Raw genomic sequence first — 17,647 nt, forward strand, 5'->3', positions numbered from 1 at the left:
GACTTTTCACAGCTCACCCTGGTTCCCTGACAAAAACCGCAGGGGGCTTGTTTATCTAGGTGATGCCCCAGCTGGCATGAAATCTCACTATGTCACATCATTTTATTATTTGTGGTTTAAGCCAATATAGCAATGTCCGAGCCAGCATTTTTTGGCTGTTGATCCTATAGCTGAAAATTAGGTCAGCTAAGTCCCAAATTGCCAGTCCATCCTTGTATGTTCAGTACCCAGTGGATGTCTACTAACAGGGTGTGCCATGTGGAGGTGTGGATTGAACATTAGGTCAGAAGCCACCAGTTGGTTCTTCTTATTCCTTAATAGTAATAAATAATTACTATTTTAATAATTTTTTTTAATTATTAAATCATCATTAAATTATTATTTTAATAATAAAATATTTTAATATAATAATAATAATAAAAAAAGAAATTTATGCTGTAAATTTCTCATGTATAATGTGCAAGGGTCATGAGTAAAGAAGTAAAAAGTAATTTTTTTTGTGTGTATGTATATCTAGCAAGTAGAGAATGGGTGTGTTGCTAGAGTGGTGAATACAATGCTGAATGTTCTCAAGGTAAGTTATGATCAGTAGTGTAGTCTGTACAGAGTATCGGCTTCCATGATGAGGTTTGTATATGTATAAAAACCTTTACAATATTGTTAATTCTATAATTAATACTTATTGTTAATATAAAAAACTCAGTAAAAGAGTGCACAAAATATGTGCTTAATGTTAAGTTCTCATTTATAGCAATTCTCACACAAGATTAAATTTATGCATTTAAAATTTAAGAAGCCATTCTGGAATGTTAAACATTTTTGATTTTTAAGCTATGAGTATGGAAAGTACATGAAATTCTGCAAAATTATGTTAAAAAGTTAAGAGTAATAATATAATAATGTATGTGTACTGTTATGATGAAATTCTGGGAATCATGTTAATCTAATACTTACCTTCACTGCACATATATCCTGTAAAACCAGAACGACAGTTACATAAACCAGTAACATGGTGACAAGTTCCATCTCCATTTGCACAGACAGGACATGATTCAGAACAATTCTGACCATAAACTCCATGAGGACATACTAAAATTAGACAAACCAAAATTTGAAATGGGACAAAGCAACATTTATATAGGAAATATATGATGTTTTTTAGGCATAAAATGATTTTATCCCTCCTCTAAATACAGCATAGGGATTATTATTTGAATTTAACATATGCCAGTAGCATGGTGATGATGCAAAAAAGAACTTGGATGTTGCACATAAGTTTTTTGAATATTATTATTATTATTACAGGCGACTCCAGGGGGTCCTTAGACTCATCGAGGGATGCCCTAAACATCATGTCCACACAACTATACGACATTCTCACAGTATCTATCATACCTTGCCTTGAACTCACTCACCTTCATAGCACCCACAACAGACTCTGGAATCTTATTCCACTCATTTTTTATTATTATCATCATTATTTTGGGCGACTCCAGGAGTCCTTAGACTCATCGAGGGAGGCCCTAAACATCATGTCCACACAACTATGCGATTACATTTTCACAGTATCTATCATAACTTGCCTTGAACTCATTCACCATCATAGCACCCACAACAGACTGGGAGCTTATTCCACTCATTTACCACTCTAAAAGTAAAGAACCCAGCTCTAACACCCCTGCTAACCACACTCTTGCCCAGCTTCCATAGGTGTCCCCTAGTTCTACCACCACCAGTCCTGATCTCAAAAATATCCTCTGAATTAATCCTATAGAATCCCTTTAGCAATTTGAATGTCTCAATCATATCTCCACTTTTCTGCCTATCAACTAGTTTCTGTAACCCACAAATCTTCAACCTGTTTTCATATGGTTCATTCCATAGACCTGTTATCATCTTAGTCACTCACCTCTGGATCCTCTCCACCTCCTCCCCATCAAGAAGGAACCGAGGTGACCAAATCTTGGCACAGTAGTCGAGATGAGGTCTTATCAAGGCTCGGTACAGAGGTACAATAACTTGTCTCTGCTCGTCAAGGTATTTTTCAACAACCAAGTGAGTTGATGAGCTGATTTAGCTACTTTTGCAATGTGCCCCCTAAACTTCATCTCCCTATCCACCAACATTCCCAAGTCCCTGGCCTCATCAATCTCTTGGAGTACAGTTCCACCAATGTGGTATACTGCTGCTAATCTTTTCACCCCAAAATGCATAACCTTACATTTTGTCATATTAAATTGACATTCATTCTCCTTAGCCCAGAACTCCAATCTATCTAAATCATCCTGCAAGACTTTGACATCTTCTGCATTCACTATTGCCCTACCCAACTTTGCATCATCAGCGAACAAATGAATTGTTCCACTTAGATCCCCCCCTATATCGTTAATGAACAGATTAAACAGCAGTGGTCCAAGAACAGAACCCTGCGGCACAATTTACCACTCTAAAAGTAAAGAACCCAACTCTAACACCCTTGCTAACAACACCCTTGCCCAGCTTCCATAGGTGTCCCCTAGTTCTCCCACCACCAGTCCTGATCTCAAAAATATCCTCTGAATTAATTCCTATAGAAACCCTTTAGCAATTTGAATGTCTCAATCACATCTCCCCTTTTCTGCAACCCACAAATCTTCAACCTGTTCTCATAAGGTTCAATCCATAGACCTGCTATCATCTTAGTCACTCGCCTCTGGATCCTCTCCATCTCCTCCCCATCAATAAGAAACCTAGGTGACCAAATCTGGGCACAGTAGTCGAGATAAGGTCTTATCAAGGCTCGGTACAGATGCAATAACTTGCTTGTCTCTGCTCATCAAAGTATTTTTCAACAACCAAGTGAGTTGATGAGCTGATTTAGCTACTTTTGCAATGTGCCCCCTAAACTTCATCTCCCTATCCACCAACATTCCCAAGTCCCTGGCCTCATCAATCTCCTGGAGTACAGTTCCACCAATGTGGTATACTGCTGCTAATCTTTTCACTGCAAAATGCATAACCTTACATTTTGTCACATTAAATTGACATCCATTCTCCTTAGCCCAGAACTCAAGTTGTCCTGCAAGATTTTGACATATTTTGCATTCACTATTGCCCTACCCAACTTTGCATCATCAGCAAACAAATGAACTGTTCCTCTTAGATCCTTCCCTATATCGTTAATGAATAAATTAAACAGCAGTGGTCCAAGAACAGAACCCTTGCGGCACACCACTAGTAACAAGACGTCTTTTGGACTCTACTCCTGAATAAATTACTCTCTGATATCTCTCCATCAACCAACTACATATCCATCTCACCAACCCTATATCCATTCCCATATGTTGTATTATACTGATTAGAATTGCATGTGGTATACTGTCAAATGCCTTAGCCAGGTCCAGCAGTATCACTGTAAACCCATTACTCTTATCCAGTTCAGCCGTCACTGTGTTATAAAACTTGAGTAAGTTACTGAGGCATGATCTACCCTTCACAAAGCCATGCTGTCCCCCGTACAGTATCTCATTTTTATCCATCCAATCCTGTATTTTTCCCTTGACTACTTTCACCAAGACCTTAACAACGACTCCTGATATGCTGATCGGTCAGTAATTTGCAACAGTAGTCTTGGATCCTCCTTTATGCAGTGGAACTATTTTCCCTTCTTTCCACACCTTTGGGACTAAACCAGACCCAAGACTCAGATTAAACAACATGGTCAAGGGCAATGATAATTCTTTAGCCACTTCACGTAAGACCCGTAACGGTACACCATCCAATCCCACAGATGTATTCACATTAAGGTGTTGTAAGAGACTATTCACCTCCACTTCATTATTCACAATTCCCGTATAAATTAATTGTTCCTTCATTTTTTCAATGTCGCCACCTGGATGATATACTCTTGCAAAGTGCTCGCTCAGTAATTCCACTATATCGACAGATTCAGTGACCTCCTTACCATCGTCATTCCTTAAAATCATTCTGCCGTGTACAGTTTTTTTTTTGCTTGCAGCATATTGAAAGAACTATTTGGGATTCTCTTTAGCTTGCATAGCTAGTTTCCTTTCATAATCCTCTTTTGCTTTTTTTATCACACTCGTTACCCTTCTGGCCTGTGCTTTATACTGTTCGTGTGCCTGCAGGTCACCTTTCTCTTTAAATTCCCTCCACAGTTGTTTCTTTTTTTGCAGCTCAAGCTTAATGGTGCTATTCATCCATTTAACCCCTACATGTTTTACTATTCGGACCCTAGGTTATACAATCAGCCATAACCTCCTGTAAATGCTCCTTGACCACTTCCCATGCTCTATCGACATCCAGCCCTTGCAGTTTTACATGCCATGGCACTGAACCAAGCAATCTCCTAAGTTTGTCATACTTGCCAGCACGGTAATTCCACATATATCCGGTCTTAATTGAAAATTCTACACCTTTAGCCACCTCCCAGGTCAAGACCCTATGATCACTCTCACCAATAGTGGCAACACAGTCATATTCATTACAATCAAATTCTCAGATGCTATTACAAGGTCAAGCACTCTCAAACCCCTAGTATTTTCAATTAAATGCTGTCTCAAATCGTTATCCCTTATAATTGAATAAAATCCAGTTCCTTCCTCACATGTGTCCTCTCCTCTTTCCAATAAATGTTATTACCATAGTTGAAATCCCCCATAATAATTACTCTCCTTCCACTCATTAAATCAATTTGTTTATGCATACTATCTCCACCATCTACTCCATCACCCAGTCTATAGCAGCACCCAACTGTATATTTTGTTCTGCCAATCTCACACCAAATAGCCTCAAATGAGCTCTTTTCACTATCTTGCAATACAACTTCAGTTCTCCTTGGCTGCAGTTCATCAGCTATCATCAATAACACTCCTCCCAACATTTTATTCTCTCTGTCCCTCTTAAACACACTATAACCTACACCTTCTATCTCACTAACTATATCATCTTCCGTCAGCCATGTTTCACTAATGCCAATAACCTGTGGCCAGGAAGAGCCAATCAAGGTCAAAAATTCTTCCTTCTTGTTCCTAATACTCCTGGCATTAGTATACATGAAATGCAGAGGGTCCCTTTGTCCCATCCCTATCTCGATGCATTATTCTAACTATCCAATTCCAATTTCTTGTCCTTAGTACTGGCTCGGGTACATTATATACATTCTTACACTCAATTGTCTCACTGATGTCCGCATATCCACTTCCACCCCCCCCCCCCTCCTTGGTAGTTCTAGTTTCCCTGGTTCTGCACATCCATTTTCACTTCATTCAGCAACACTTTTTTCCAGTCTCCGCACACCAAATCCATTCAAATGCAGGCCACCCATCTTGTATAAATCCTTTTGCCCATCAAACTGATACCACATGTCCACGAATTCCACACCACACCGTCTGCATAACCTGCACATAAAGTCAGACTCACCATCCTAACTCTGTCTCTCTTTTCTTTCGCTACCTTTAATAATACTTTCAAGTCAACTTATATACTGTCATTTTTTCCCCTTTCCAGTTTCTGCAATAAACAGTTTCACCATGGGAGACTATATGGGTTTGTTTCAATAAGGAAATACTGTGAGTAGGCATATTTAAATAAATTATAATACTGGAATTTATTCTAGTATTGTAATTTATTTAAATAGACTATGTAGGGTTTGCTGCATATCAACCCTACAATTCCAGTCATGATCATTATTTACTGATGTGTGTGTGTGTGTGTGTATATCAGTAAAGCGTGAACATATCCTGTACACGTCCTAAGAAAGTGTACAGGATATTATAATAGTACAACATAATTCATAATTAAGTTTATTACATTATTATTAGCTTCGTATAGAGAATTCTCTTTCAAATTAATCTATTATTTGTCAGATCTCCAATGTTGCAATGTTTCAAATCTTATATTTTTGGTCTTCTAAAGCAACCCTGATCTTGAATCTTTTTCTGGGTCTTTTCCTCAGTTCTGGCATCTCGCATCCATTTTGTTGACCTTTCCTCTCCTATTCTTTTATGAGACCATACCACCTTAGATAAGAACTGCTTATATATTATTGAATGTTAATTATGTTACATTTTATTCATTTTTAATATGATTTTGTAATTGATCCTATCTGTTCACTCCTCTAATCTTCCTAAGAATTTTCACATCCGTGGTTTACAGTCGATAGTCAACCATTTTATATACTGTATATATATATACTTCTAAGGCCGGAACAGGCCATGTGAGGCCTAAATCCTTGATATGCATGATGATAATATATATATATATATACACAGGTTAGGCAAAAGTGCAAGTGAAACTATAGATGTGTAAGAGTGATTTATGCAGATGCTATGAAAAAAGTCTAGTATATTTTGAGTGGTATAAGATGTTAAAAGAGGAATGGAACGACATGAGAGACAACTAAAAAAATTAGGCAACCACAGGTCATCAAACATGTGACGTGGAAAGAGTGCAGTCAGTTCAGTCTGGCAGATGATTAAGTGATGACCAAAGAATTAAATTTAGACAGAGACACAATGAGGAAGATTATGAAAAATAATTTGTGAATGAAATATTTCTGTAAAGATGGTGCTGTGAATTTTGAGTGAAGATCAAAAGCAGCTGCAGCTTGATGTTCGCTCAGATCTTTCTTCATAGTTGGATGTTTGTAACAGAGTTATTACTGGTGATGAAACTTCATGCTTTCAGTATAATCCTGAAAGAAAATGTCAAAGCATGCAATGGCAAGCATCATCTTCACCAAGAAATGTCTGAATGTCACAATTACAGATCTAGAAGATGCTTGTTTGTTTTTTGATCATTAGGGCATAATTCACTTCAAATTCATTAAACAAGGACAAACAGTGAGCAACCAACATTATTATTTAGAAGTGCTGGCAAGGTTATACGAAGCTATTCGTAAGAAGAGACCTGAACTTTAGTCAAATAACCGGATCATCCAGCATGACAATGCTCCTGTACATGATGCAATAGCTGATCATAAATACATGGAATCAATATAGTTAAAATATACAGATGTTTTGCACTTGAATATTATTATTATTATTTCCCAAGACCTCATGGAGTCAAAGACTCATTTGGGAGGTCCTTTTATCACACACACATCTCATCATACCGTGTCTTAAACACACTCAAACTCCTTGCAGACACCACACTCTCAGGCAAGGCATTCCAATCATTCACAACTCTGCACGAAAAAAAACCTGCCTCTCACTCCCCTACTCGCACCCTCTTTATACAGTTTCCAGGGATGACCTCTAGTTCTCCCCTGATCTCCCACTATTCTCTGTAAAACATCTCTACCATTGATCTTATAACAACCCCTTACCAACTTGTAGGTCTTTATCATATCTCTCCTCTTCCTTCTCTCCACCAGACTCTGCAAATTACATCTTCTCAATCTTTCCTCATACTCAACATTCCAGAGGTCAGGAACTACCTTAGTCAGTCACCTTTGGACCCTTTCCAACATCTCTTCATCCTTCTGAAAACCCGGTGACCAAATCTGGGCACAATAGTCCATGTGTGGCCTAATCAAAGCCTTATACAATGGAACGAGAATCTCCCTACTTCTACACGTCAGTGTCCTCCGCATCATTCCCAGAAGTCTTAGTGTTGTCTTCACAATTTTGGCAATGTGTCTCCTAAATTTTAGATCCTTATCCACTATCGGCCCAGATCTCTTATTTCCTCTCCTCCAACAATATATTCTCACCAAGCATAAATTCTGCATCCCATCTTTGTTTTACAAATTTTAAAACCTTACATTTTGCAACATTGAACTCACATCCCCATCTGCTTGTCCAATCATTCAATTTATTCAAGTCTTCCTGCAAGGCCACAACATCTTCACTACTCTTTATGGTTCGTCCCAACTTTGCATCATCTGAAAACAACTGAATATCTCCATCCAAATCTTCGCCAATATCATTAATATACAAGTTATATAGCAATGGCCCTATAACAGACCATTGAGGCACTCCAATAGTGACTTTCCTTTTATCATGTGCAATTTATCATTACACATGATAAATTGCACTTATCATGTGCAATGATAAGTTGCACAGTCTAGTTTGACCGTGCAACTAATCATGAGGTACTCTATCAAAAGCCTTTGCGAAATCCAAGTATATTACTGTGTATCCTTCTCCTCTGTCCAAGGAAGCAGTCACTTTATTATAATAAGTAAGTAGATTACTAAAACATGACCTCCCTTTAGCAAATCCATGCTGTCCATCAAAGATTATACCATTGTTGTCAACCCAACTCTGGATCCTAGTTCTCACAAGCTTCTCCAACAACTTAACAACAACACCTGACACAGAGATAGGCCTACAGTTTGATGCTCGAGTTCGATCACCTCCTTTATGAAGTGGCACAATCTTGCCCTTCTTCCACTCTTTAGGAACTTGACCAAGTGCAAGACTCATATTAAAAAAATATGTCAAGGCAGGTGTCAACTCTCTGGCACATTCCTTCAGAATATGCGGTGATATATTTATCAAGTCCCACAGCCTTATTTACATCTAGTTTACTCAACGCCCCAAACACCTCTTGCTCACTTACAGTCAGTCTCTCCTCCCCATCATCAACTGCTCGCAATCTCTCCATGAAGTCACATTCACAAAATTGAAAGATCTTTATGAACTGCTCATTAAGTATCTCCACCACACATTCTGCAACAGCTGTCTTTATACCATTTCCTCCAATCAATGTCATCCTTAATCATTCTTTCTTTTGCTGGCTACATATTGAAAGAACTCCCTAGGATTCTTTTTGGCTTCATTAGCTAACTGCTGTTCATACCTCTCTTTAGCTACTCTCACCAACCAAGTCGCCCTCCTTGCCTGGTCTTTGTAGACCTCATGAAATTGGTTACTTCCACTTCTCTTATGCTGCCTCCACAATGCCCTTTTTCTCTCTATCGCATGCTTAATCTCTTTATTCATCCATCTCACGCCTACTTTATTTAACCTTCTCACCCTTGGAATACATTTAGACATTGCATCTACTAAAAAGTTTTTGAAAATCCCCCAAGCTGCACTGATCTCTTTTCCAGCTAACTCCTCATTCCATGCTACACCCGTAAGCTGTCTCTTGAGCTCTTCATAATCACCCGCCTTGTAGTTCCACATATACCCTTTTTTCACAGGGTCCTTGCACTGCTGGCAACAACCCAGGTAATCACCTCATGGTCACTTTCACCAATTGGTGGATGATTTGACACCTCAATTACATCCTCTGATGAGATGACCAAATCCAAGACCCTTAATCCTCGTGTGCCCTCTGTTACATACTGTCTGAGGTAGTTATCCCTCAAAAACTCAAGTAACTCATTTTCTTTACTTCCAGTTGCTATCTCTTCATTCCAGTCTATATTGCCATAATTAAAATCACCCATAGTGATCACCCTTTTCTTATTTGACTATACATTTCATATCACCACCATCCACATTACCAGGTCTATAACAACATCCCACCAAGTATTTGATTTTATTCACCTCTATCTCACACCATACTGCCTCAAAACCACTGGCCCTATTTCCCTCTTGCATCTCTACCTTGTATGGACATAACTCTTTCTCTATCATCAATAGCACTCCCCCTCCCTTTTTATCCCTTCTATCCTCACGAAACATATCATACCCTTCCATCTCTATTCCTGTCAGGATGTCGTCCTCATCTAACCATGTCTCACTTATTCCGACAATCTTTCGGTGAACAGACGCAATTAGTGCAACCATATCATCCGCCTTGTTTCTTATACTTCTAGCATTGGTATACAAACATGACAGCTCATTTCTGGATCTACAGCTAGTTCCACTGATACCACTCACTCAATGTGATCTCTCCATGCTGGACTGGGGCCATTTCCCTTTCTGCTTCTTCATTTTAGAACCCTTTTCATTTTCATCTGTTTCCTCTTGATCCCTGGTCATCCCATTTCTTTTCTGCCTACACATGCCCTCACCTCCTCTTTGAGCATCCACCTTTCTCACGCTGTGTACCCCTATCCACCCTGAGCCTCCCCGTTTCCCTGATCCTCTTGCACACCCATTCTCTCATTTTCTATACTCATACCACTCACTTCCTCATTCATTTCCACTTCTTCAATCTCTCCTGCTCTTCCACATCATTTCCCTCTCGATCTGATTCATTCTCTCTATTCACTTCTCTACCTTCCAGCAGCAGTCTCTCCAAGCGACTCACACCATAACCACTCAAATGCAGTCCATCGCTCCCATACAGCTCACTTTGTCCTTCAAACTCATTCCACACATTAACAAACTGTACTCCCATCTCCTCACACATTTCAGCCAGAATATCATTCATAATCCTTGCTCTCCACCTCATTTCACCACAATCATACCTAGGCAACACACTGACTACCCTTCCTGTCACACTATTCTCTTTTATCTTTCCAAGCAGCCTTCTGACATTCATTCCGACATGCTCTTTGTTCTCTCTCAAATCATTTGTACCAATTAATACAATTAACTCTTTTGCTCGCTCCCGCCTCATATCCAATGCCTCAATCACTCTACTCATTTTACCGCCTGGAAATATCATCTACTCTTGCTGCATTTCCACATTTCAGGTTTTTCATCTGGGGTTCCCCCCCCCCCCCCACCTCAAGTACTGACATATACTGAAGTACATTCTTCTTGAATAAATTCTACTGCTATTCCATTAATGCATGTTTCATTATCAGTTTCAAAGTAATTACTCCAGATTATCCTCATGTTCAGCGTTTATGTATATTTTGCCATCTCCAATTCTTTTTATGGTGCTAGTTTTCCATTTCTAAAAACTTTTTCAGCAGCCTCCAGAACATTTTGCCACACCTTATTAATATCTATCTTCTATATTCTTATGAGTCTTCTCATGACTTTTGTGTATCTGCTTTTACATTATGTTTTTGTCTGTATTATCTCAGAACACATGCTTGCTTACTTGCTATGACCTTTCAATATTATTTAGTTATTTATTTTTGTTTTCCTGATTGCCTCTTTAACTTCACAACAGTTCAGATTTTTCTATCCTTGCAGACCACTTTGTGTGTGTGTGTGTGGTGGGGGCTCCCAATACACAACTCGCTGATTCCTATAGACCCACTAGTGGGAGCCAGACTCAGAGGTGGTGATACCAAGGTGGAAGTAATGGAGAAGTCATATTTACCTATATGAGTTGCCAAAGGATGTCACACCTTATTATTAAAATTCTCTGGATTAGACAAAAGTTTATGGAAGTTTTGTTCACTTGGCTATGTTACTATTATACATTTGGTTATCCTTTATCCTAGTGTAAGCAAACAAAGTTTGCACCTGAACTTATACCACCTTTACCACGAGTTGCCCTAGTACTTCAGCCGCAAACTTTGTTTGCTTGCACTTGGATAAAGGATAAAACCAAATATATAATTAGTAGCATAGCCAAGTGAAAAAACTTCCATAAACTTATCTCTAATCCAGAGAATTTTAATAATAAGGTGTGACACCCTTTGGCAACTCGTATAGGTAAATATGACTTCTCCATTACTTCCACCTTAGTATCACCAAACCTGGGTCTGGCTCTCACTGAGGTGCTTTTGTGCAGAAGTGGTTACTTTCCCTGAGATATGAAAGGCTCTGCCTTGGGGGTAGGTTTCTGCCTGTGTCTGAGTGGGACCACCGCTGAGATTATGGCTCTGCTCGGGGGTAGGTTTTTGCCTGTCACTGAGTGGAGCCACCACTGAGTTGGATGGTCCTTCGGTCTAGGGGACCGCCTAATTTTTAGAGAGGTCTTTACTTAAACAGCATCTAAATAAAGGTCGAAACCGCTCTAGGTAGTGACCCTTTCCTTAATGCATAGCATTATACATGTCTGCAAGGAGGTGTGCTTTGCATTATGGGATACTAAGGCAAGTGATGAGAACTTATACCACCTTTACCACGAGTTGTCCCGGTCCTGAAAGTACTTCAGGCACAAACTTTGTTTGCTTACACTTGGGTAAAGGATAAAACCAAATATATAATTACTAACTTAAATGTTTTGATCATATCCCCTCTTTTTCTCCTATCAACCAACTTCTGCAATCCACACACCCTCAATCTACTCTCATAGTTAACATTCCACAGACAACTCACCATCTTTGGTTGCTTGTCTCTGAATCTTCTCTACTGCTTCCTCATCCCCTAGAAACCTAAGAGACTAGGCCTGAGAACAGTAATCCAGATGTGGATGTATCAAAGATCTGATAAAGTGGAATAACAACTTCCTTATCCCTACTTGTTATTGTGCTATTCAATAGCCAAGTAATCTTATGAGCTACTTTAGCCATCTTTGCAATACGTCTTCTAATCTTTAACTCTCTCTCTCTGTCTACCACCATTCCTAAATCTCTAGCTTCAACTATTTCCTGGACTACAGTTCCATCAATGTGGTACACATGTTATAATCGATTTATCCCAAAATGCATAACTTTACATATCTCCTCATTAAACTGAAACCCTTTGTTTCCAATTTATCACTCCATGATCACAAATCTCACCAACTATAGTGAGAGCCGACACCAGTGGCATTGCTTGCCCATAATGGTTGGGTGTGCTGTTGTGCAGCTTATGCAACCCGCATTAAAAAAATTCACATCGATTTGACTGCATTTTTATCGATGTATGAAAGTTTTAAGAGTGTATAGCACATTTTAATTGATCCAGTGCAATTAATTGTAGCATAACTTTAATTTATCAATCAATTGTAACCAAATTTGCATAGAATTGGGAAGCAATGTGATTGTTTTAAATATATTAAAAAACAATAATGAAGAAGAATGCTATATTTGGTTGATATATTTGAATTACTCAAAGGTGTAAATATGTGAACCATTATTAATACGTCACGTGAGAATGGAAAATGTAAAGGAAAGAATAAGTTTGAGTAAAAATACTTTCATTAATGACAAATGAATTATTAATAATTGACATCTGTGATATGTGTGTCCTATACGTTGCTGAGTAGAGTGAAGAGCATGTGATCCTGTAAAGTCTAGACATGCATACGTAAATTTATGATGGCATAATTAAAAAACAACTTATGAGGAGAGGAAAAGAGATTTGTTTGCAAAGTATAAATAACTAACCAATAACAAACAGCCACTATAGAGAGGGGCTAATCCAATTAACTAATAATGTTGATCTGGTGATTAATTTAGATGTAGCAGGAATACATGTCGATGTGAAAATTTGTTGTGCATTTGTTTGAAAATTTGTTTTTCGCTTTGTTTTCTAAGAATTTTACGCAATAATAGGATACATAATATCCGATCATTATCAGAATTATCCACACTTTTGGGAATCCTACATTCGTTACTTTTTTTTTTTTTAGTGTCAGCGGCTCTTCTGTCTTATCAATAAATAGATATTTCACATATGCTAGTCTTTTGTTGTAGACTTTTTATTGTTTTGTTGTAGATTAACAACTTTTTACAATACACAGAAGTATTCACTTTTATTCAGGAATTGATAAATTTTTACTACCTCTCTTGTTTCCAAAGACTAGAAGAAAAATGTCCCTATACCGTTAAAAAACTTTCTAACCTCAACAGACACTATACTGCACACGGCAAGAAAAACAAGTTGCTTTTCACTAAATACAGTAAGCAGACATTTAATGTCTGTTTACTATATTTAGGAAAATTAGTGTAATTAGAGACAATTTGGATAACACACTTAATGGAAAAACACTCCTCCCCCACAGATAATGCTGCATGTATGCATCAGACATAATAACCAATCACAGCCACTAGGTGCTATTGTTACAGCACTCACTCCACCTCACCTTCTGGGCCATTTAAAACCACTGAAATGCTAAGAATTTGACCCAGTGTGCCATCTATACGTCTATTCAAAGGTGTACGCATTTGTGATCGCACACCTAGGGTATTAACGCAAATGTGATGCAATGTATAACCATCAAACAGTGTCCTGCTCATGAAGCTTTAGTATATTGTGTTCAATTTTAGGAATCATGAGAAGAAGGAAACAATTAGGGAAGTCTAACAGGAATAAATGCAAAAATATAATGTTGATCATATTGATATTTTGTGAGTGTGAACCACCCAGCTAGCAGACCTGGAATATTCGCCCCCTGGTGAACAGCTTATTTATAATGGCATGTTCATTAACGATATAGGGAAGGAGCTAAGAAGAACAGTTGTTCGCTGATGATGCAAAGTTGGGTAGGGCAATAGTGAATGCAGAAGATGTCAAAAGCTTGCAGGATGATTTGGATAGATTGGAGTTCTGGGCTAAGGAGAATGGATGTCAATTTAATGTGACAAAATGTAAGGTTATGCATTTTGGGGTGAAAAGATTAGCAGCAGTATACCACATTGGTGGAACTGTACTCCAGGAGATTGATGAGGCCAGGGACTTGGGAGTGTTGGTGGATAGGGAGATGAAGTTTAGGGGACACATTGCAAAAGTGGCTAAATCAGCTCATCAACTCACTTCCATATTAATTAAATTAGGGAAACAAAACACACATGTTAAAAAGATTATTTTACTCATTAATTAATAACAAAATAATAACTTTATGTTTTGACCCCTGTATTGAGGTCATCTTCAGAAGGATACATTCTGAAGTATAAGAGCAAGCTACATGCTGTTGCACTCTATACAAGTAAATTACATCTACGTTGTTAACTACTCTTTTTTCTTAGCCTACCCTTTTCTTAGCCTGTAGTGTTCTGTCTATTTTTTCTGAAATGCCTCTAACATATGGTATAGCAATAGCATTCTTGAAATATACATACACAAAATACATACACATACACAAACTTCATACACAAAATACATACACATACACAAAACTTCCTATCACCACCCAACACAAAAGCTAGGGGTTATAAGCACCTTTAAACACAGAGCTCAAACCATTTGTTCAACTGAACAAGCTCTTAACCATGAATATGAGACCATCAAACATACCTTTATAAAAAATGGATACAGTATAAAAACCATTCACAAGATCCTCCACAAAGATACCACTAATAACAAAAAAGATTTCAAGAATGCTATATAATTACCATATGTTAGAGGCATTTCAGAAAAAATAGACAGAACACTACACAAATACAACATCAAAACCACCTTCAAACCCCCGACAAAATTAAGATACCTACTCAATTCTTCCAAGGATCCCCTGCCACACTTACCCCACCCAGGGGTTTACAAAATAGACTGCACATGTAACATACCGTACATAGGGGAAACAGGGCGAACCATCCCAATCAGAAAGGATGAACACAAACGTCACATAAAATACCTCTATTTTGGAAAAACCGGCCTTTCTGACCACGTACTCCAAACATATCACAGAATTGACTGGAAAGGTACCAAGTCCCTACACCGCACCAAAACCTGGTTCGAGCGGAAATTCAAGGAAGCATGTGAAATGCTCAAACATGATCCAAATCTGAATAAAAATGATGGTCTAACAATCCCAAGAATGTGGAGGGACCCATCTACAACCTTCATAGCAACTACAAAGAAAGATCTCAATACAAGACCTAGTGAAGTGTTTTTTTTTTTCCTTGAACATTCAATAGCAACTTGTACAAATCCAGAAGGTAATCGTAATATAACTGTATAATTCCAGAAGAATCCTAGTACATGAGGACTTTAGCAGAGTTTATTGTAGTTTTTATTTTATTTTGGTTATTTTATTTTTATTTTAATTTTTTTAAATTTTATTTTATTTTATTTTTTTATTTATTTCTTTTTTTTCCACTAGAGGGCAGGCAAAGAAAAAAGAGTAGTTAACAACGTAGATATAATTTACTTGTATAGAATGCAACAGCATGTAGCTTGTTCTTATACTTCTGAATGTATCCTTCTGAAGATGACCTCAATACAGGGGTCTAAACGTAAAGTTATTATTTTATTATTAATCAGTAAAATAATCTTTTTAACACGTGTGTTTGTTTCCCTAATTTAATTAATATGAATGCTGATCACCGTGTAACCTTAAAAGAAAGAGTCACGAACTCACTTGGTTGTTGAAAAATACTTTGACGAGCAGAGACAAGCAGGTTATTGTTTCTCTGTACCAAGCCTTGATAAGACCTCATCTCAACTACTGTGCCCAGATTTGGTCACCTAGGTTTCTTCTTGATGGAGAGGAGGTTGAGAGGATCAAGAGGCGAGTGACCAAGATGACAGCAGGTCTATGGAATGAATCTTATGAGAACAGGTTGAAGATTTGTGGGTTGCAGAAATTGGTTGATAGGTGGAAAAGGCGAGATATGATCGAGACATTCAAATTGCTGAAGGGTTTCTATAGGATTAATTCAGAGGATATTTTTGAGATCAGGACTGGTGGTGGGAGAACTAGGGGACATCTATGGAAGCTGGGCAAGAGTGTGGTTAGCAAGGGTGTTAGAGCTGGGTTCTTTACTTTTAGAGTGGTAAATGAGTGGAATAAGCTTCCAGAGTCTGTTGTGGGTGCTATGATGGTGAGCGAGTTCAAGGCAAGATATGATAGATACTGTGAGAATGTTGTATAGTTGTGTGGACATGATGTTTAGGGCATCCCTCGATGAGTCTAAGGACTCCGTGGAATCGCCCATAATAATAATAATCCTCTGAGTAGATTATCAAATCCAAGACACTCAATTCCTGCATGCTTCCTTTTACATACTCAAGAAAAACTCAGGAAATTCATTGGCTTTACTTCTCAGATGCTATCTCATCATCCCAGTCTACATTGCCCTGATTAAAATCACCCTTTTCTTACTTACTAATCTGCTTATACATTCGATTGTCACTGCCCTCCATATTACCAGCTCTACAGCAACATCCAACAAAATGTTTCATTCCATCCAACATTTCCTCATACCATATTGCCTCATATCACTAACCCCCTTCCCAAAATCTCTACCATGCATGGGCACAAACTCATTTTCTGTAATCAACAGCACCCATCCTCTCATTTCTATTTTCATGAAAAACAACATATGACTCCATCTATATTTCTATAAGGATGTCATCCTCGCCCAATGAAAAAATTTAAATGAAAAGTGTTTTCTTTAGAAGCTAGTCAAAAAAATAAAAACATGATATGAAATCACAGTTTATTAACTTAATGAACAGTGCCACACAATTGGTGAGACAGGTGAGGAGCATATTTTGTAAGTCCTTACTAATGATAATGTCCTTCACAGTTGACTGTATGTCTATTACAAGTGCAACTTCTTGATACAGAGTATTATGTGCAACATAATATCATAAAATATTTTATTGTATTCTTTTTTTTTTGGGGGGGGGGGGGGTTATCCATATGATATATCCTATGTTGCAATAAGAACAGATTATTTCCCTTTCATTAAATCTCTCTTATATATATATATATATATATATATATATATATATATATATATATATATATATATATATATACACGTTAAAGATACCAAGTTATTTTAAATATAAACCTGGTTTTTTACTCCATTTCCCAAGTAAGCAAACAGACAAGTCAGTCAAGTTTGCGCCTGCAAGTGTTGCAAGTCTAGCTGACCCTGCACGTAGTGCAAGACCAAGGCAACTCATGGTAAAAGGTAGAATAAGCTCTGATCACTATTCTTAATATTTACCCTTAATGCAAAGCACAT

At 37.9% G+C, this 17,647-nt stretch overlaps 1 protein-coding gene across 13 annotated transcripts in view; it reads right to left on the reverse strand.

Moving 5' to 3' along the window:
- LOC150093662 (uncharacterized) overlaps window positions 1-17,647 on the reverse strand; it is a 442,983-nt gene that overhangs the window by 123,886 nt on the left and 301,450 nt on the right. For all 13 annotated transcript variants that reach the window (XR_016550305.1, XR_016550303.1, XR_016550304.1 and 10 more), the window contains one exon: window positions 955-1,089. Coding sequence is in view for 9 of the 13 variants with exons in the window: in XM_090412731.1 (XP_090268857.1) it covers window positions 955-1,089 (135 nt within the window). In the remaining 4 variants the exon portion in view is untranslated. The remainder of the gene's footprint in view (window positions 1-954; window positions 1,090-17,647) is intronic.

The sequence above is a fragment of the Typopeltis vanoorti genome, chromosome 23 (genome assembly GCF_054136105.1).
Source record: "Typopeltis vanoorti isolate ZY-2024b chromosome 23, IOZ_Tvanoo_1.0, whole genome shotgun sequence".
In the NCBI taxonomy this organism is placed as follows: Eukaryota; Metazoa; Arthropoda; class Arachnida; order Uropygi; family Thelyphonidae; genus Typopeltis; species Typopeltis vanoorti.